Source organism: Pipistrellus kuhlii, unplaced genomic scaffold (assembly GCF_014108245.1).
Source record: "Pipistrellus kuhlii isolate mPipKuh1 unplaced genomic scaffold, mPipKuh1.p scaffold_m20_p_11, whole genome shotgun sequence".
In the NCBI taxonomy this organism is placed as follows: Eukaryota; Metazoa; Chordata; class Mammalia; order Chiroptera; family Vespertilionidae; genus Pipistrellus; species Pipistrellus kuhlii.
In genome coordinates this window covers 41,381,155-41,402,345 of record NW_023425416.1, presented here as the reverse complement: position 1 = coordinate 41,402,345, position 21,191 = coordinate 41,381,155, and the positions used below count along the sequence as shown (strand labels likewise).

General features: G+C 45.3%; 1 protein-coding gene across 2 annotated transcripts in view; it reads left to right on the top strand.

The window, feature by feature from the left end:
- OSBPL10 (oxysterol binding protein like 10) overlaps positions 1 to 21,191 on the top strand; it is a 201,191-nt gene that overhangs the window by 68,786 nt on the left and 111,214 nt on the right. For both annotated transcript variants that reach the window (XM_036431682.2, XM_036431681.2), the window contains exons 2-3: positions 3,023 to 3,198; positions 6,362 to 6,441. In XM_036431682.2, coding sequence (XP_036287575.1) covers positions 3,023 to 3,198; positions 6,362 to 6,441 — 256 coding nt within the window. The remainder of the gene's footprint in view (positions 1 to 3,022; positions 3,199 to 6,361; positions 6,442 to 21,191) is intronic.

Genomic DNA, 21,191 nt, shown 5'->3' with positions numbered 1-21,191 from the left:
AAGGAAGGGGCTTGCCATTTGCCATGGCTCCCAGGTTTGGAAACGGGCGAGGTGCCACCAGGAAGCTGTCCTGATGAGAAATAAGATGGCTCCCTTCCTGGGTTGGATTTCGCTCCTCATCCTCTCCTTTCTCTCTCCAGCACATTCTTTGGTGTGTTAACATAGCAAACAAAACAGGCTCTTTGTATATAATTAAGCCCACCGACACATCAGTCAGGTTGCATGCTAGAGCTCAGCGCTAATTTAAAAAGAACACACTATTCATTTCTCCAAAAGGAAAGCCTTTGAAGAATGTCTCAGGATTTGATCTGGCAATTTCACTGGGTGTAATGAAACCTAATCTAGAAACATGGTTAACTTCCCCAAGTAGCGTGAAAGCTGTGACTTGCAGATATAGCCGCAAGCTCCGAACAGCAGTGCCTGGCACAGCCATGACCCTGCAGGAAACCGAATGTAATTTCTTTCCTCTCAGGGGATCTGAGCAACAGAAATTGCCCTTCTAAATGCCTCATGGACAGCTCTTACCTGTTTATGACACAAGCTAACTTGTCTTTCAAAGGCCATCTTGAAAGAACCTGTGTTTAGTTTCAGTTTTTTTAAGCAGTCTCCCACTGCCCCCTCCAAATATGATAGTTTTTAAACGTCTTTATTGGTCTTAAATTATTAGTCTTCCTTCGTGCCCATGATTCAAGTCTGCTCATTTGCATTTAAACTATTTTAGGAAGTAGTGGAAATAACGATCCCCCCTCCCCCCATCTGAGGCAGGAGGTTAGAATTAAGATGCCAGTTGGAAATAGGTAATGTGAAAAATCATTAGCACGGCTCCAGATCCTGCATAATGTGACATCCACTGGTTATTCTGTCATCGTTATTGGAAAAATACCAGCAGCACGCAATTCATTTCTTTGTACCAGCTTCTGAACGATGTCCTTTGCAAATACATGGTTAGTCAGTCGTTCAGCGGGATGCCTTGGGGCAGCTGCCTGTAGGAGAGAGGAAGTGTGACGGATTCCCAATAGATAAGTTGATGGAAGCAGTAGGGAGAAAGATATTAAGCCTTTTCTCCCTCCCAGTCAACAGGCTACGCCTTTCCCTTGAAGCCCCTTCAGGGACCCCTTCCCTTGCTCCCTGCTGTGTACAGGTGGGGTGTTGATCAGTGGAGGGAGGCTGTAAGCTCTGTGGGGTGGGGGTGGGGACACACAATGAGGATTGCAGCTGTGAGTGCCCCAACTTGCCAGGAGCAGTGACATCAAATATAGGTCAGGCCCAAGACATTTACTCCTAAAGAGGAGGCAGGGCCGGCACTTACATCATTTGGCCATCGGCGGCTCATACAGCCCCACTTCACCTCTCGAAGGAATTTGGTTTTTGTCCCATGTAAAGGAGCGGGAGCACATGTTAAAGTGGGAGGACCTGGAAATAGAAAGTTAAAGAGATTTTCGGTGAATCTGTGAGGCTCGCTGCTGTAACAGACTTTGATCTCAGGTCCTGATGAAGGAAGAGGTTCTTATTCGTGTAGCCGTCTGAAGGGGGTGCTCCTCAGCAGGTGGCTCTTCCAGGGGGTGACCTGGGGACCCAGCCGCCTCCCCTCTTGTGTTTTTGTCATGCCCACGGTGGGGGTCTCAAGTCGCCCTCTAGGTCATCTCCATTCCAATGTGCGTGTGAGAAAGTGTGTGGTAGAGAGGGTGAGAATGTGTACGTGTCTGGGTGTTATGGGCCAGGCCTGCATTACCTCTGTTCATACTCGGTTGGTTAAAGCTCAATCGGATGGCCACATCCTAAGCTGGGAAAACAGGATGGCGCAGAAATAGGTTTACCGTTATAAGTACTCGAAACACAGAGTTTATTCTTGTATTATTGATAAATTATTTTTAAAAATATATTTTATTGATTTTTGCAGAGAGGAAGGGAAAGGGATAGAGAGTTAGAAATATTGATGAAAGAGAAACATTGATCAGCTGCCTCCTGCACACCCCCTACTGGGGATGTGCCCGCAACCAAGGTACATGCCCTTGAATGGAATCAAACCTGGGACTCTTCAGTCCACAGGCCAATGCTCTATCCACTGAGCTGAACCAGTTAGGGCTTGATTAATTATCGTATTTTCTATACGAACAACTGTAAACCTAGTTTCGTCCCACCCTATAGGTTCTGACTGTGTCTCCTGGAAGCCAAAGACAGGGATTTGGTGGAGTCCAATGGCATTGCCACTCCTTGGAGTGGAGGAAACAATTGCCTCTTTGTATGAAAAATGATGTCTAGGAGAGCCCATTGGTATGTTCCCTGGTGATTGTACAGCACCTCCAGCTGATGACCCCAGCAGCTGGGCGCCTCACGGTACCCATGTTGCCAGCAGGAAGCTCAGGGCCCAGCTTTGCTGCTACCAAGTGTGAAAGGGCCCCCTCACAGCGGCTCGGAGAATCCTGCTGCGCCTGTGAAGTCATGTGGAGCATGCTAACAGCCTGTGTCCCGGTGCATCTGCTGCTCTGGGGCTGTTCTGAGGTTGACTGTGGTATCCGTGGGCACCGGGCGAAGTGGCGGGCATTGCAACCAAGTCCCGAATGGACCTACCCTTCCCCGGGGTGCCTGTCACAAACTCCATTCTTTTTCCTAATATATTTTTATTGATTTCAGAGAGGAAGGTAGAGGGGGAGAGAGATAGAAACATCAATGATGAGAGAGAACATTGATCAGCTGCCTTCTGCACGCTCCCACCTGGGGATCGAGCCTGCAACCCAGGCATGTGCCCTGACCGGGAATTGAACCATCACTTCATGGTTCATGGGTCGATGCTCAACCACTGAGCCACACTGGCCGGGTGCAAGCTCCCTTCCGACTTAGAAATCAAATGCTCTCTCCTGGATGGGGGCTAACTTTGAGGGCACCTGCTAGGGACTGTTGGTTCCCAGCATCTTGGATTTGGAACCTTGATGTCCATTTAAGGGTCCCTTTCCTCTTCCTTCTTTGCGGGGAGGAATGGGCTGGGGAGCAGAGTGTGATGCACTGTGGTTTCTCCGCGCAGGTACTTTGTGCTGGACTTTGAGGCTGGCCTCCTGCAGTATTTCGTGAATGAGCAAAGCAAGCACCTGAAGCCCCGCGGAGCTTTGTCTTTATCTGGAGCCATAGTGTCCCTGAGCGACGAAGCCCCCCACATGCTGGTCGTGTACTCTGCCAACGGGGAGATGTACAAGCTGAGAGGTACGCTCTTCTCCTGCTCACTTTCCAGACAGTGAGCCACAGGCCTAGTCACCATGGTGATGGCTCTCTTGCCTTCTGATTTAAAAAAAAAAAAAAAAGAATCAACTTGAACAATTTGCTCTGTTTGATGACTTTGTGGTGACAGATGGTTGCTGCCTCTTACCCCTGAGGCAGGGAGATGGCCTGACATTAGGAATTGCTTGTCCTAATTGAGGAATTAAGGACAAGGAAAAGGTGAGGGATTGTCCAGCCAGCTGAGGCCTAGGACTTGGGGAATATTTTTCATATTAGCTCAGTATATGTTTTCTCCCACCTAATGGTGTGAATCTCCACGATAGGGCCCTGTAGTCACTTTGGGCAATATGGACAAAGTGAGCCTTTTAAAGGGCACTGTGCCCTCTTTGTATGAAAAGAGGCGATTATTTTATTTAATCTGTTGTGAGCGTGGTGAGAAGCCAACTGGTGCTGAGTTAATGCCCTCCAGTGTGCTTTCTCGCCTTCTCTTTGCATCTAAAAAACTGACGTGTGCCAGCATCCTGGTCAGTGAGCATGACTTGAGAGAGTCCAGCATTGGGCCATCACTGTAGATCCTGTCCCACCAACCCCCATCCCTCCTCCACCCCAAGGAACCCCTATTGCAAAGGTTTTCAGGAACCCCAGGTTTGACTGTATCAGTGTAATTTGATTGCTAGATCATTCTTCCAGCATTCTGTTATAGTTGCATGGCCAGAAATATGGTCAGTATTCTTCTAATGAAATAATAAACATAACAACAGTAAAACAATCCAAATGTATATACATACACACAGAATCAATGTTATGTATTAAAGTCTGAGGAAAGTAGTATGTATTAAGTATCAGCAGGTAGTTGGTAATTCTGCATTCTTTTGTGGTTTTTTTTTTTTATAATATATTTTATTGATTTTCCACAGAGAGGAAGGAAGAGGGATAGAGAGCTAGAAACGTCGATGAGTGAGAAACATCGACCAGCTGCCTCCTGCACACCCCCCCACCAGGATGTGCCCGCAACCAATGTACATGCCCTTGACCGGAATCGAACCTGGAATCCTTCAGTCTGCAGACTGACGCTCTATCCACTGAGCCAAACCGGTTTCGGCGATTCTGCATTCTTTTTAAAAAATATATATTTTATTGATTTTTTTACAGAGAGGAAGAGAGAGAAATAGAGAGTTAGAAACATCGATGAGATAGAGACATCTATCAGCTGCCTCCTGCACACCCCCTACTGGGGATGTGCCCACAACCAAGGTACATTCCCTTGACTGGAATCGAACCTGAGACCTTTCAGTTCATAGGCTAACACTCTATCCACTGAGCCAAACCGGTTTCGGCTGTAATTCTGCATCCTTATAACATATTTCTCAGCCCAAGTACGAAGGAAAAGCCTCATTATTTCTCCCTGAGCCCAGGAGCCAGCCTCTGCAAAGCCAGAGTGAAGGCCTGGATTCCTGGCCTCTCCATCCATTTCACTGTTCACCTCCGAGCATTACTGCCAAGAGATGGAATAGCTACTGTTTCTTTATCATCTATATAGAAACCCTATTTCAGAATCATCCTATAGAATAAACATGGTTGTCGTTGAAGAAGAAAGTTTTTCAGTTTTTGGGCTAAGATTCATGTTCTTTTTTGAGATCCCTGCGTTATGCTTTCCAGCTGGCTAGATTTATATGGCCCTTGGTTTTGCTTTGCTGTTTATTGCTTAATAAATCCTTAGAGCAGAAACAATAGTGGGGGTGGGGGTGGAGGCGGGGGAAGGGAAGACTTCATGTCACTTTCCCCTGCCCCCTGCCTATGGTTTATAAAATGATGCAAACCCAAAGAGAAAAATCCAACACAGTTGACAATTGAGCTATATCACTTTGCCTTTGAATTATTATTTTCTGGATTATTAAACGTCGTGTTTTTTTTTAAAGGTAGTTTTAATAGCAATTATAGCAGTTTTATCTAAATAAAATTATTACGAAGGCTAAGTTAACTTATTATCCTTGGCAGTTCCAGAAAAGACAGGGTAAATTTCTGCATATTTATGGCTGGTTCTTGGCCCATCCCACAAGGATCTGCGTGTCTGTTCTCTCATTTCACACCTCACCTGCACAGAGAATTGAATCTTGATGTCATTAGATGCATAGGTTTTGGGAATGCTCTCAGTGCTGAGCCTTTGGACGGTATTGCCACAAACTGGCAGTTAATTCTTCACGTTTCCTAAGGGACAAAGGCTCTGGATTTGCAAAATCCTCTGTCTTTGAAAGTTTGGTCCACCTGATCTTACTCTGGTCTACCACTCTATATTTCTTCACCTGCAAGTTCAAGCTGACGTTGGGTTTTATTGACAAACGATAGGCGCATTTTTATAAACTACTACTATCGTTTCTAGGGGAATATTGTTTTCTGCATAGTTGACATTTGTGCAATTAATATGTTAAAATATTTATATGCTTAATTGTTCACTTAAAGATTTAAAGTTTATTAGAACGTGTACTGCATCCATAATATTTTAAAGAAATCATCTTATGTGCTTGAGAGATGGGGGTGCAGATGGAAGGTTCTGACGATGCAGTTGACTTGCATTTTTATGTCTCTTTGGGGGGAAACTTGAGGATCTCTAAGGCAACATTTGGTATCTGGTTCTGTCCGATGCTCATATGAATCCTTGAGAACACATATTAAAATGGTAATTCAACTGAATGCTTATTTTGTAAATGCTAATAATGCCACAGTACAGCTCTGGTAGATAACAAAAAGGCCCAGAGAAAGGCTGTACTTTGATCCTCACATTAGCCACATGTGGCTGAGGCATTGAAAAAAATAATCTTGTTTCTCCTTCCTCGCTGCCTTTCTAAAGGAGCGGAAATGAGTTTTTCAGAGCAGGTTAAAAAAGTGGCAAGATTGTTCTTCTAATGGATATGTCAGAATACATTTTTAATGTGGCTTAAGAGGGAGTTTTCTGTTGAAGTATAGTATGATTTGATTTTTGGCGTAGGGACGGGCTAGTTGAGAATATTGAGATCTGGATTTGCTTTTCCCTCCACCCCCAGCTCCTTTGTCTGCCACCCCACCCCACCCCACCCCTTTAGGTGGGTGTAGAAATAGGTTGGATGTGTTTTTGGAACAGTCTCTGCAAGCATTTCTTTCTCTATTTTAGCTGCTGATGCAAAAGAGAAACAGCTCTGGGTGACTCAGCTGCGCGCTTGTGCCAAATACCACATGGAAACGAATTCTAAGGTAAGGAACCCCAGGGACACAGAGGCGGTCCAGTGACTTGGATTGGCTACTCTCCAGCCCAAGCATCTGTTTCTTTGGGGAAGCTGTTTTTCTTTTTTCTTTTCTTTTTTTCTTTTTTTAAAGTGACCCTCCATAGTGGAATTCATCCTGCCACATTTACATTTAAAGCCAAGAGAAGAGGGGCAGGGTTTGCTTGTGGGTGGAGTGAAGAGGCATGCTGGCCCTTTATTGGAACTGCTCCTGCAAAGACACCTGAGTTGCGTTCTGTGTTGTCAATCTAGCCAGCCGTTAATTGGTCTGTTGAGGAGCTCGCGTGGACGATCACATTGTGTGGAGGCAGAGCAGTCAGATTTTACTGTCCCTGAGCACTTGCTGCTGTCTCTGAGCCTTACATAAAACCTGGGCCCCCACTCTGATTGATCTCTCAGCCAGGAGCTTCTGCATTCTAAGTGCGTAAAAAATGTTCTTGGGTGATGTGGCATCCAGGTATGGATTATTTTCTCCTCCGGATTTGGTATGAGATCTGGGACCAGATGTGAGGGAGATAGGAGGTCAGCGTATTCATGGATTATTCAGAGGATTTCCAATCTTTAAAATACAGGAAATCATTGCAAAATGACTTTATTGAGGCCAGCAAATATTGATTTTAATGTTCAAAGGATCTCTTTTATATCATTAGTTCCAATTTAGTTACTCTGCCTAATAGCAGTCTTTTTCCATGTTCCGTGCATCAACTGCAAAGAGCCACACTTGAAATTTCTGATGATTCCGTTTACTGTAACCTGCCTGTGTCTTGTTCAGGGCCCTGGGAAATGTCTTGCTTAGCTTAGACCTCCCTGTTCTGCCTCCAAATACAAACTCAATGATTCCCTTACAGGATTTTGCTCTCTCTCTCTCTTTCTTTTTCTTTCTAGAGACACCTTATTTTCCTTGTCTTACTTATTACAGTTGCCCTTTTTGACTTGCCCTAAGGAGAATCTGGGTCATTGTACAGCCTTTTCCCCACTGGCCTCTTTACTTTTCCAGGAATTATAGTAGGAGTTCTGGACATTTCATCAGTATGTTATCAATATGTGGGCAGGGCGGTTACAATTTTTTATATGTATCTTTTTACTTTTTATAGAACACAATAGAAGGAAATAAAATTAAAAATGCATCTCTATTGTCATGTATGATCACTAGAGATAATTGCTCTTAATTGATGTTGCATGTCATTCTAGTAAACTAAGGCATGTGTTAGTGTGTATGTATACATATATATACATATATCCATTTCCATATCTATACCTATTTTTATAGAAATGGGATAATATGTATGCTGTTCCTCCTCTTCTTACTTATTAATATATTTTGGAGATTCCCTATTATACATATGAATCTGTTATACTCATTTTTTAAATTGATTTCAGAGAGGAAGGGAGAAAGAGAGAGAAACATCTTTGATAAGAGAGAATCACTGATTGGTTGCCTCTTGCACAGCCCCTGCTGGGGATGGAACGCACAACCTAGGCATGTGCCCTTGGCCAGGAGTCAATCCTGACCTCCTGGCTCATAGATTAATGCTCAGCCACTGAGCCACCCTGGCCAGGCTGCACTCATTTTGGATGTCAGTGCTTTATTTTACTGATAAACACTTAAGGTTCTATTTTGTTGTTGTTATATATAATCTTATATAATAAAAGGCCAGTGACCAAAACGGCATAATGACCAGAACAACCGATTGATCAGTTACTATGAGGTGCATTGACCACCTCTCCATCCCTCCCTCAGCCTGCAGGGGAGTGGGCGGAAGATGGCCCTGATAGCAGGCTAGGCCTAGGGACCCTATCCATTACATGATTTCATGTGCTGGGCCTCCAGTGCTATAATAAACATCTTTGTGCATATATCTTTTTGTATCTCTAAGTGTATGTTTATGTGTGTGTATATATTCTATATAATATGCTATCTAATTATCCATTACGCCCTGAGGCATCACTACCAACTGTGTAACAACCTGATCACAGAGCTGCAGGAGGGTGGGGCAGCAAACTACAAGTGGGCAGCAGAGAGCTACAGGAGGGGGCAGGGCAGCAAGCTATGGGGTGGGGGGGAAGGGACAGGGGGAACTACATGAGGGTGGGGCAGCAGGCAGAGAGCTCCAGGAGGATGGGACAGTGAGTTACAAGCAGCGGAGAGCTGGTGGCCAGCTGAGGCAAACAGCAAGCAAGCTGCTCACGCACGGATTTGTGTGCAGGCCTACTAGTATATATTTATACCAGTGGAATTGTTGGGTCATAAAATGTGTCTTCTAAATTTTCAGACAGTGCTAACTTGTCTACTTAAAAAGTTGCTCTGATTTGCACTCCCATCAATTTTTGTGTCTCCCCCAACTATTGTGGCTCTTACTAACATTTAGTTTTTGGTAGTGTCACAGGTACAATAAAAAAATAGATGCCCCATTATTTTCATTTTCACTTCTAAAATCATGACTGGGGCTGAGTATGTTTTCATGTTTATTGGCCACCTATATTTCTTTATTGTGAACTGCCAGTTTGTATTTTTTCACCCATGTTTTTCTATTGAGTTTATATTTTTCTTCTTGATTTGCAGTAGGTGTATGAGTATTAAGTATATTTGTCCTTTGACTCTCATTTGGACTGTAGATATTTTCTCCTAGTAGATCATTTGTATTTCTACTTTGGATAAATATTTTTGCTATGCAGAATATTTAATTTTTTTCTGGTCAAATTTTCATTTTTTGAATTTTGGTCTCATAATCATGTGTAGAAAGGGGCTTCTCTGCTCAAAATTATGAAAACATTTTTTTCGGTGTTTACATTCAGTGAATTTGTAGTTTAATTATCACATTAAATCAATGATTCATCTGGAATTTATTTTGAGTGTCAGAATCCAGGTAGGGGACAACTAACTTAAGTGCATTGGTGTTTTGTGGTACACACCACATCCATCCTAGTGGTAGTAAGAAATAAGGGAATTTAAAGAAATAGGAGGAGAATTTGAATATTCCCTGAAGGAGAATTTGATTTCCTGATACATTTCTCTGAGTAGTTTCAAGAATACGGTTAATCTATTAATAGTAGAACCAAAATAATAATTTAATGGTTAGGTCCTATAGAATTCCTTCTTCGAGAAATGGAGGCAAGGTTGCTGTCACCAGTCATTTATAGCATAGCTGCTGTGATCAATTAGGGAATAATACTTTCAAAATTGTGAGCAGACCTTGTTATTCATGTCAGAGAGGCATTCTAGAGTCCAAGTCTTGTTTTTAATACATATTCTTAATACGTAGTATCACTTTCTTCCCAAATTAAATCTCATATTAAAAATCTTAATTCCTAATTAATTTCCAGATTAAAAAAAATATATTGGCCTTTGAAATCTAACAGGCTGGCTACCTAGTCCAGCCCCCATTGGTTTACACATGAGGAAGCTTTGACCAGGAAGGTAAGGAGCTAAGACTTGACCTCGGGTCTCCTGTTTGATCTCAGGAAGGTCAGCGAGGGCATCACCTTCTTCCCTCTATGGGTGATGGTATTCCTTTAGGACTAGCTGGCATCTGGAGTCCCTCGTAACCAAGGGGTTTCAGGTTCTACCGATGTGGTTTCAGGTTCTACCGATGTCACTGGGTTTGGCTCAGTAAGCAGGTGCTTCCTGCTATAATACATCTAAACCAAGATATCAAAGCACCTCTCCCAGGCCCTCTGGCTCAGACCCCAGCTAGACTCCAGGATGGCAGAGGGGAGGGTAGATTTTTGTGTCTTTAAAATTAGTGTGTATGGCCTGTTTCTTAGAACATTTCTGGGATCTCCTTTATGTTTTGTCTTCCTGGTTCCTGGGCTACCCTCATAGCCCCAGCTTCATCTGGAAGGTCAAGGTCGTCTGGTCTAATTAGCATATTATGCTTTTATTATTATAGATTGTACCTGAAATCCTTTCTCTGGGTTCTTGGGCTCTGGGCCTGACTCTATCCTTACATTTCCTACTTTGGGCTCCAGTGATCGGTTCCCTGTCTGACTCCTGCTCTTGACTGTGTGCTCTCTGAGAGCAAACACTGACTCCATTCACTTCTTAGGAAGATGGGAGGGAGGTCCCAGGGACCTGTCGGTGTAAAGAGTTTGAAGACACTAGTTTGAGCTAATTCAAAATGAAAATGTCAATTTCAGGGTACAGTCTTATGTAGATTTGGTCATGGAAAAATATGATTGCCTAATATAGGACTTTAAATTCATTATAAGTCTTATGAGGTCTTGAATGAGCAGCGAGAGCTGCTGAGTTTCAGGGAGTGTATGCATAAATATTCATGCCTGATGCTCCCCACATCACTGGTATTTATTTTCCCCCCAGGCCCGTAGAATGGCATATGAGACATCAGAGTATTAGAGCATTGTCTGCTCCTTGTAGCCTTGGGGAAGCTTATGCCCAGTATGGACCTTCCCATTTAAAAAAAAAAAAATATATATATATATGTATATAATAAATATACATATATATAAGAGAAGGGAGAGAGAGAGAGAGAAACATTGACTGGCTGTCTCCTGCATGCTCTCTACTGAGGATTGAGCCTACAAGCTGGGCATGTGTCCAGACAGGGAATGGAACTGTGACCTCCTGGGTTTGTAGGTCGCACTCAGTCATACTGGCCGGGCAGACCTGCCCATGTTTATATAACTTCCCTGTGGCAGCTGACACCAGTGATGTCGTTAGTCCCTGACTCACATTCCCTGCTTTTGCCACAATATCGTTAACCTAGCGATGTGGGGTCCAAGCAGGGTATGGTGGGCATTGCACAGTGAGAAAGGAGGCTGGAGAGTGATGAGCTGGCCAGAGAGTGTGCTCTGTGGGTGCTGTCTGTCCCCAAGGCTGTGTGCTGGGCTGAGGACACAGAAATGGGTGGGTCCAGAGGCCCAACTGGTGACCCCACCCCTGGTGGCTGGGTCGCCAGGTTCAGACAGCTCTATTTGGGGACATTCCAGACTTTTTTATTTGGAGAGGCCTGGGGGAGGTGTGAACTACTTCTGGGAAATTACAAAGCAGGAGGGGGGACTATAGGAGGATGGAGAATTCTGTGTGTTAAATCCACAGCCAAGTGAAGAGATTTGAAGTACTGTTTCACTGTTTTTCCCAGCAATCTCCATCGTCTCTCGATGGCGAAAGACTACAACTTTCCTGACTCTCTGCCGCCCTGGGGTCTAGCTGGGGTCTGAGCCAGAGGGCCTGGGAGAGGTGCTTTGATATCTTGGTCCAGATGTATTACAACAGGAAGCACCTGCTTGCTGAGCCAAACCCAGCGACATCGACATTGGTAGAACCTGAAACCACTTGGTTACAAGGGACTCTAGATGCCATCTAGTCCACGGTCCTGTCCCCACTGCATCCCACTGTTTACACCGAAATGCACACCAGAATGCTTACTGTGCTGATAATGAAGGAACATGGGCTGCTTCTCCTCAAAACAAAACCCAATTTTAATCGCCTAGGGAGGGCACTGCCGGTAACTCATTGACTGAATGCTGAGAACTTTGGTGGCAATCTGACAAATGCTCCTGTGTGATTAAAAGGATTTGGGGCCTCTCAGAACAATTTGGAAGAAATCAGTAGTAATAGGGTGATTAAAAAGTGGGAAGGCATTCCAAACTCCCTGTGTTCCACTTGTCCAGAAGCAGTAGATGTAAGTAATAGGGCAGGAGGTCGGTTCTAACACTGTGTGATCCAATATGCAGGCCTCCAGCCACAAGAGAGCTACTTTAGATTTACATGAACTGAAATCAACATTTAAAATTCAGTTCCTCCATCTCACTTAGCCACAGTTCAAGTGCTCAGTAGCCACATTTGGCCGATGGCTGTGGAAGTGGACAGCTCAGCTATAGAACATTGCCATCGGCACAGAAAGTTCTCTCAGGCAGTGCTGATAAAGCTGCAGGGACTGCTTTATGGTTTCCAAGGAGGAGTTTCCCAGTGTCTAGCTTTATCTCTTCTTGTGCTATGGACGGGTCCCCTCCCCTTTAAATCTAAAAAGGCTGGCTGATGCTCCCCAACCTTTCTGTCCTTCTTCCGCTCCTTCCCTGCCTTCCTATCAGGAGTTCTGGTCCAACTATGGCCAGAACATGAAACATCTTGATCACTCTCACTTCTCCAACGGCCTCTTCTGTGCAACAGGGACGTTGACCTCACTTGTCTGAAGGCAGGAACTGGTGCTCTCTTGTGGTCAGGTTCTGCTACGTGCTCACCCCACAGCAGCTGTTTGCCAAGGAAACATCTGGTGTGAGCTTTTGTGAAGAGCAGAGGAGCAAGGGAAGGTTGCTGATGGTGGGGCTCCTTGGCTCCAACAACCTTTCATAGCATCCCACTTCCTAAGACGAAGTCTAAGACTTGACCTTGGCATTGAGTGCCTATTACATGTTAGATCCAGTTTCTCTTCCTCCACCTGCACCTTTAGGCACTCAGTGTTCTCCGTGAGCAGTTAGTTCCCTAGGCCAGTGGTCAGCAAACTCATTAGTCAACAGAGCCAAATATCAACAGTACAAAGATTGAAATTTCTTTTGCGAGCTAGATTTTTAAAACTTCTTCTAACACCATTTCTTCAAAATAGACTCGCCCTAGGCGTGGTATTTTGTGGAAGAGTCACACTCAAGGGGCCAAAGAGCCCCACGTGGCTCTCGAGCCGCAGTTTGCCGACCACAGCCCTAGGCACACTGTGTATTATACTTTCACACTGCCATGCTTCTCCCTCTGCTAGGAATGCTTTCCCTCTCTGTTCTTCATGTTGCAAATAGCATGTGGCCTTGAAGGCTCCTGTACATCTGGGATGCCTTTCTGACCTGCTCAGTCAGAGTGGATCTTCTTTCTTCTGTTTTCCCATTTATCCCAGCACTCACCTGTATTACAGTGCTCCTCCTCGGGGGCAGGTGGTGGTGGTATGCAGGCCTCAGCCCTCCTGGTTGACGGTGCCCTTAGCACCTAGGACTGCAGGGAAACCATGGTTGTGTTCTCCGTACCTGCCCTGCCATGACAAGTGGCGGACATAAACCACTTAGTGCATTTTAATCACTCAGTAAACGTCAACCCTGCTTCCTCCTTCCTCACTCCTCTCTCTTATTGATAACAGTAGCTTATCAATAACAGTAGTGGTGTCAGCTTTGGGTTCCTTAAGAAACTATATCCAAACTATCACTTTATTTTCCTAAGGTTGAGTTGTGGGTTGTGGTGAAGATTCACTGGGAGCATGGCTGCCGTGCTCTTACTGGGCAGCCCGGTACTGAGCCAGTTTCCATCGGGGCGTTGGGCCGACAGGGTTGCCCTGCTGAGTTGGGCCTCCCTGGGAAACGGCCAGTATGGACTGCCCAAGCCTGTGTGCACGGCGTATTTCTGGTAAATAACTGAAATAATCATTTGCCTGCTTAAATAATCAAACACTAAAATTGGCCCAGCTGGTATGGCTCAATGGTTGAGCATAGACCCAGGAACCTAGAGGTCACCGGTTCAGTTCCCAGTCAGGACACATGCCTGTGTTGAGGGCTTAATCCCCAGTAGGGGGCATGCAAGGAGGCAAGTGATTGATGATGTTTCTTTCTCATTGATGTTTCTATCTATCTCTTTCCCTTCCTCTGTCTCTAAAAATAAAAAAATGGTTTTAAAAATTGATGAAAAGGCCGAAACTGGTTTGGCTCAATGGATAGAGCGTCAGACTGTGGACTGAAAGGTCCTGGGTTCGATTCCGGTCAAGGGCATGTACTTGGTTGTGGGCACATCCCCAGTAGGGGGTGTGCAAGAGGCAGCTGATCGATGATTCTCTCTCATCGATGTTTCTAACTCTCTATCCTTCTCTCTTCCTCTCTGTAAAAAAATCAATAAAATATACTTAAAAAATTTTTTGATGAAAAGTTTAAGGAAAAAGGATGGGCAAGCTATACCATAGTGAAACCAACTAACCAACCTGTTAAGATAAACAAAAAACAGAGCAAGTCAACACATATACATTCATACATACATTCATACAACACATAAACATTCATATATACATACATGTGTTTGGAAGGACACAAGGGGCTGGTAACAGCAGTTTGCTCTGGGAGGGAAGGGGATCCAGGAGGATTTAAGTGTTGAAAGAAAGTAGCAATTATTTGTACCCTTTGGTACTACTTAAAATTTTCACATTGTGCATTGTTTGAATAATTATATATGTAATTATACACACACACACACACACACACACATATTAGTTATTCAACTAGTTATTCAAATGGTTAAACTTTAAATTTGTAAATTTAAAAAAGACATGGCACCGAGGTTGCTCGGCTGTGTCTCTGCTCCCCTTAGGCCCCTGTCAAGTTTAGTCCTTGATCTGCAGGCGGAAGCGGTTCACCCACCAGGCAGTCACTGATTAATCTGCTTCTCATTATAGAATTCACATGAAAGTCTTCAAACCAAAACGTTCTTGAAGATAACTCGATAATTCCAGATTCCTGCCAATTCAGAGGAGGCTTCTATTCTTGTTAACGCAGAATTGATTTTACGTGATGTGGTTTGAAGTGTGTAAAGTTTAATGCTCTGAAGTGTGTAAAGTTTAAGGCTCTTTGCGGGGGGACGTGCTCCTTTTCTCCCCCCGCCTCCCCCTTTTTGTCTTTTTTGAATGAAACCGCGTTTGATGATGCTCGTCGTGTGGCCGCATCCATAGCGGAAGCCGTCGGTGTTGGGGTAGCTGGCTTGTGGCCGAGCTGGTGCCTACTGGGTCCTGTGTCTTGTGAGCAGAACTTTTCCGTCTGCGACCACTGTGACCGTGGGTGACTCTGGGCTACCGCTGCCCACCTGGAAGCACCTGTAGATATTCCCGTGTCTCAGAAAATTCAACTTGTACGTCTCACGGCTCCCTACTCTACCAGCCTGATTTCGCATTTTAGGAAGGTTTTATTTTCTTTCCCCAAATTGTTGAGTAAAAAGCAAGATGAGTCACATCTCTCCCTGAAAACCTCAGGACATACAGTGCCCCAGGTTGAAAAGCAGAGCCTCTTGTGGGGACCCTCCGTTTTCTAAGAAGTGAGTTTATTTTGGAAACGGAAAATGATGGTTTTAAGCTTATGATTAGCCTCAAGTAGGTAAAGTTGGATGAGCTCATCTGAGGTTTTCCTTTCCCCTCAGCTCTGTCTTTCTGCTCGCTGCGGTTGGGCATCTCTCCTTTCATGTTACAGGAAGCTCAGTGCCATGTTTCCTCTATGATTTTTCACAGATAATTACCTTTTGGGTACTTAAAATTAAGTGTGAACCATCCTCCTCCTAAACTCATCATCAAATTAAATAAGTAAAACACAATTTAAGAATAGCTCTTGTCAAAACAAAGTTTGGGGATTATTATCTTAATAAAGTGCAACCGTGTGTTGTTGTTTTTAATTTTAATTTTTAAATATATCTTTATTGATTTCATAGAGGAAGGGAGAGAGAGAGAGAGAGAGAGAGAAATGGAAATATCAATGATGAGAGAGAATCATTGATCGGCCGCCTCCTGCACACCTCACACTGGGGATCAAGCCCGCAACCTGGGCATGTGCCCTGACCGGGAATCCACCTGTGACCTCCTGGCTCATAGGTCTATACTTAACCACTGAGCCACACCAGCCGGGCTAAAGTGCAACAATTTTATGTAACTTCTCAAGCACAATTTTTTTTTTTACGCTAGGCTAAGTATTTGTGCTCCCTAGGATGATGATCTTAGACACCAACAGTCCCAACCTCTCTTGCCCATGCTTCACCCGCTTCGTCTTCTACTCTTCAGCCTCTTTAAACCTACCCTCAACAACCTAATTATCCAGAAGCCCACCTGGCATGAGGATACGGGGACATTTTCAATGCAACCCTGGGTTCCATTAGTAGGTTGGCAGCCACCATCAGGATCTCTCTTCCCTCTGAATCTTCCTTGGCCAGCTCAGCAGCTAGAAAAGGTTGCTAATGCCAGGCCCCTGTATTTGGGATATTTACTTTTTCGTTCATTTACTTGGCAGCTTATCTTAACAATTATCTTTTGATCTTTCCTAAGCCTTGCTGCTTGGGGAATCTGCATACCTCTTTGGATTCAAAAGCTCTTTGTCTTGAGGCATGGACAGCAGGCATTTATAAACTGCCTACTATGGGCAGCGCACTGATCTTTACAGCTTACAGCATAGACCCTTGAAGTTCCTAGATTCTCTTCATGTGTTGATGTAAAAAACACGAACAACAGCAGGAAACTACTTTGATCCCATGGGAATAATTTGTTCAAATGCCAGAAAGCATGTTCTCTCTTAATGATAATGATAAATGGTGCACTGCTAGTATAATTCATAAATTCTCCCATGTGTATCCCCTGATACCAGGGTTTCTAAGTGTTGCATTGTGATGTTTTTGGCCAGATATGTCTTTGCTGTGAGGGGCTGCTCTGAGCCCTGTAGGATGTTCAGCAGCATCCCTGCCTCTACCCACTAGCTGCCAGCAGCACCCCTGCCCGGTTGTGACAGCCTAACAAGTCTTCTCATTGGGTCAAATGCATCCTGGTGGGGACAACATCACCCTGAGATGAGAACTACCACCTCATACTGTAAGGCCTGAAAGACCCCCGGTCCAAAGGATGAGCGGCGACCCCAAATCAAACGCAGAGCCCGAGTCTTGATGCAAAGAGCAGGAGGTTTATTCCAAGCGCTGCGCAGGGACCCACAAGCAGCAGTCCAGAAAAAGACTGCCGCTTGAGAGCCCTGAACAGAGGTTAGTTACAAGCTTTTATAGGCAGAAACCACACCCAGGTGGCCTGGGGAAATTGGCAAATTGGCCTGGGGAAATGCAAACATAAGGTTGAGATTGCAATCTCTTGGCCGTTTCCTGGGCAGTTAGAAACAGGCCTGACCTTACATTCCCTCCTCTTCTCAGGACTGAGTTTCAACCCTGGAACTCATATTCTGTTTCCCCTTGCCCAGTTAGAGGTACGATACAGGGCCCGAGGGTTAGAAGTAGGAGCAGAATAAACCAATTTTCAAACCACCCCTGTTGAGCTTCTCTCAGTTTGGCCATAGAGTCCTTCACCATGCCTGAATGATCTAAAAAAACAACACTCCTCTTTCAAAGCTGCACACAGGCCACCGTCCTTACTACCTCAGACAGCGAGGTCAGGGATAGTGATGGACTGTTCAATGGCTCGTATTGCCACTCTGAGCCCTTCTATACTGTGGGGTTTGGATTAAAGCTGCTGTCCCAGTCCCCACCCCGGCGGTTACCCCTAGCCCCAGCAAGACAGCTAGGGTTATTGACAAAAGAAAACCTCAGCCCCTCCACACCGCCGGGCCTCACTCCTTGTTCTCCCATAAAAGGGGAACTGATTGGGCGGGGCATCATCAAGACCCGCCGCGAGTAGGAGTCAGTGGCAGCCACCATCCCCAAAGAGTGTCTATAAGCAGTCTCCACAGTCCATCCATCGTCAGGCGGTGGTGCAGGTTTGGCATGAGAGGCATGGATCCAGGAGGCGATGCCGTCTACCTTGATGGCGGTGGGTGTCCCTTCCACCGGGGTTCCAAGTTGGCTGTCCAGTGACGATGAACGTAGACAAAGTCCCCAACCTGGAACTGGTGTGGTCAGCCAAAGGGACCCACACGTCCTTTTGGACCGTCTCCAACGCCTTCAACCTAGCGAGCAGGGATTGAGGGGCGTGAGTTTCTGTCCACGGGTCAGCAGTGAGTGGTGGTGGGGCCCCGAAAAGGATTTCAAAAGGGGTTACTCCCAGGGGCCCGGGCGTATTCCGGGCACGGAATAGGGCAAAGGGAAGGAGGACTGTCCAGTCTGTCACGCCAGTTTCTAAGGATAATTTAGTCATAGCCTCTTTTAACGTTCTATTCATCCTTTCTACCTGTCCTGAACTTTGGGGTCTACATGAACAATGCAATTTTCAATTAATCCCCAGCACCTTGGCAATTCCCTGACTTACCTGGGCGATGAATGCCAGCCCATTATCTGAACCAATTACCTCTGGAACTCCAAACCGGGGAAAGATGTCTTCAATCTTGGCTACTGTGGTTGCCGTTTCGCTAAAGACTACCAGGCCGGCTTGACTTCCTTCCGTAAAGTCAACTTCCCAATAGCTGCCCGGCCTATTTCCCCTTTCCCTTTCGAGGGGTGGGAATTTCATGCCTTGCAGCTAGCGACAGTTCTCTCGGCTAGGGAGGTGAGCTTTCGGATTTTGGACCCAGATGGGTGAGGCGGTGTTGCCATTTTATCTTCTCACCTGCCTTATCCTTTCAGACCCCGTACTTATCTGGCCATCTCCCCCTCCTCTTCTGGGGAGTAAGAGAAGGACCTAGGAGGGTCCAAAGAGACTTTTGCTAGCGGCAGGATGTTTAGTCCCAAGGCAGCCTGTTTTGCTTCAACATCTGCCTTCCTGTTCCCTTCCGCCACCTCAGACGTCCCCTTTTGGTGCCCTGGGCAACTTCTTTGGGGGCATGTATGGCCTCTGCTGTCAGTGTAGATGTTGACTCTTCAGCCAACCTGAGGGCTTGTGTTCTGCCTTCTGTGCTGAGGTGCCTTCTGGCAGACTGCTAGACCAGATTACCTCATCCGTGCTGACTACCGCGGTTCCTGCCCTCCTCTTCCTGTCCGAGAGGTAGCTGCTGCCATCTGTGAACCAAGTGAGGGGGGACCCGGGTAGGGGTGTGTCTCTGAGATCCCGCCTGGCCCCCGTTTCTTCAGCCAATATCTTCTGACAGGAATGCAGAATCTCTCTCTTTTCCAAGTCTGCTTCTGGTAGCAGAGAGGCAGGATTCAATGTCACGGGGGCCCCGAATTGGACTCTCCCCTCGTCCAACAAGAGACTTTGGTCACAAGGAAAGAGTGGGTGACCGTCCCAGTCCCAAGATCTACAGTCCGGTTAGTCATCCACGGGTATTGCTCATTACCGGTGGCCCCAATGACCCAAGAAGTTTTCTTAGATATCGGCCCCAAGGGAGCTTTTATTGTGCTCCTGTGTCCACCAGAAATTCTACTGGTTTCCCCTCCACTTGGATGGTTACCCTGGGCTCAGGGAGGGGTTCCGAGCCCCGTCCCCCTCAGTCACTGTCCTCATGAAAGGCCAAAATGGTCTTGGCTTCCTTCTCCTTCCTCTGCCTTCTTGGGCATTCTCTCTTCCAGTGTCCTTTTTCTTTACAGTAGGCACATTGATCTCGGTCGAGTGGGAGGCGATCGCCCAGGTTCTACCCTTACCTCTCCCTTATCACCTACCACTGCTGCCAAGATGCGCGTGAGATTCTTCTCCTGTCTACACCTTCTCTGCCTCCTTAACTAAGTCCTGCAAAGTATAAAGCAGATTGGCCAATAAAGGCCATAGCCACCGAAGCTCGCTGCCCCTCGGTCGCAGGGTACCGCCTGAATGCTTCCATTAGTCGCTCAAGAAAGACCGAGGGAGGCTCCGTGGGTCCCTGAAGGACATCCCTTACCTTAGCCAAATTGGTGGGCCGACGCGCGGCTCCTCTGAGGCCGGCCACTAGAATCTGGAGATAGACTGTCAGTCGCTCCCTACCTTCTCATCACATGTACAACTTTTATAAAAACTTTCACTATTTTACATTAGCTCTTAAACCTTCTTCCTATGTCCTTCAAAAATCTATAACCATTATTTTAGAATATTTAGGAAAGGCAGAGGGAAGAGAGAGCAGGTCTAGCACTGTTCCCAATAGCCGCTTGAATTTTAAACTGCCACATTCTTCCTACAGATAAAGATCTCAGATTCTGATAAGACTGAAAAGGGGCACAGGAGAATTTTAACTGTGCCTTTAAATCCCCTAATAGAACACGGTGAAAAGTGTCCAAGCAGTTACGGGGGGTTAAACCACGTTTTCACATTGTTTTTAACACAATTCTAAATAAATTATAAACCTTTGTGATGAAGTCTACTTAAACCTATAAAGTAGATACACATGACTGAAACCAAAAATGATTCCCAAAGTTTAAACAACCGAATGTACAAAATACAAGATGCAGGTACAAGCCCAAATTGACAACAATGGCATATGAAAAAAGCAAAACAAAACAAATCAAATACAAAAGTTTCATGTTACATTAAACATTACTTCAGAAAACCCGACTTAGAATAATTTCTTAAGTGTAAGCATTACATACTTTTTCATCTGACAAATGAGAATCATTACTGCTTATTCTAAACATATATAATACAGTTTAGCCTGCCATATTCTAGGCATCTAGTTACTGCAATTAACTTTTCCTAATTCAATTTATACTTTGAACTTTTAAAGCTGGCAAGTTCAAACAAAGCACTGAATAATCTCTTTGTAGGAGAACTAATAGTCTTTCGCTCTCCGGCCTCCCCTAGACCTCTCCACACCAGAGGCAGTTTACTAGGATTTAAGACAATGTCAGAAAATCATAGGTCAATCACAATTCATACTTAAGTAGCTATATGACTCTGCTTAGCTGATACCAATGACAAGGAAGACTAACCATTGTGGGCTGCTGGAGCAGCATTCAAATGCAAATGAACACATTCTTTACCTAAAGACTCCTGGCCATTCAGGGCCATTCACCACCATTCACATAAACTTGTTACCATTACCATCTAGTTTCCGCCATGAGGCGGGGAATTTCAAGAGCTGCTTACAATGACTTGGGAAACCAGTTTTTAATTTATCTGCTGCCTCCAGCTACTCAACTCCTGGAGGTGAATGGAGGCAGGGAGCAAACGGGTCCCAGGTGACGAAGGCGGTGCTGCCACCAGAGCACTCAGCTTT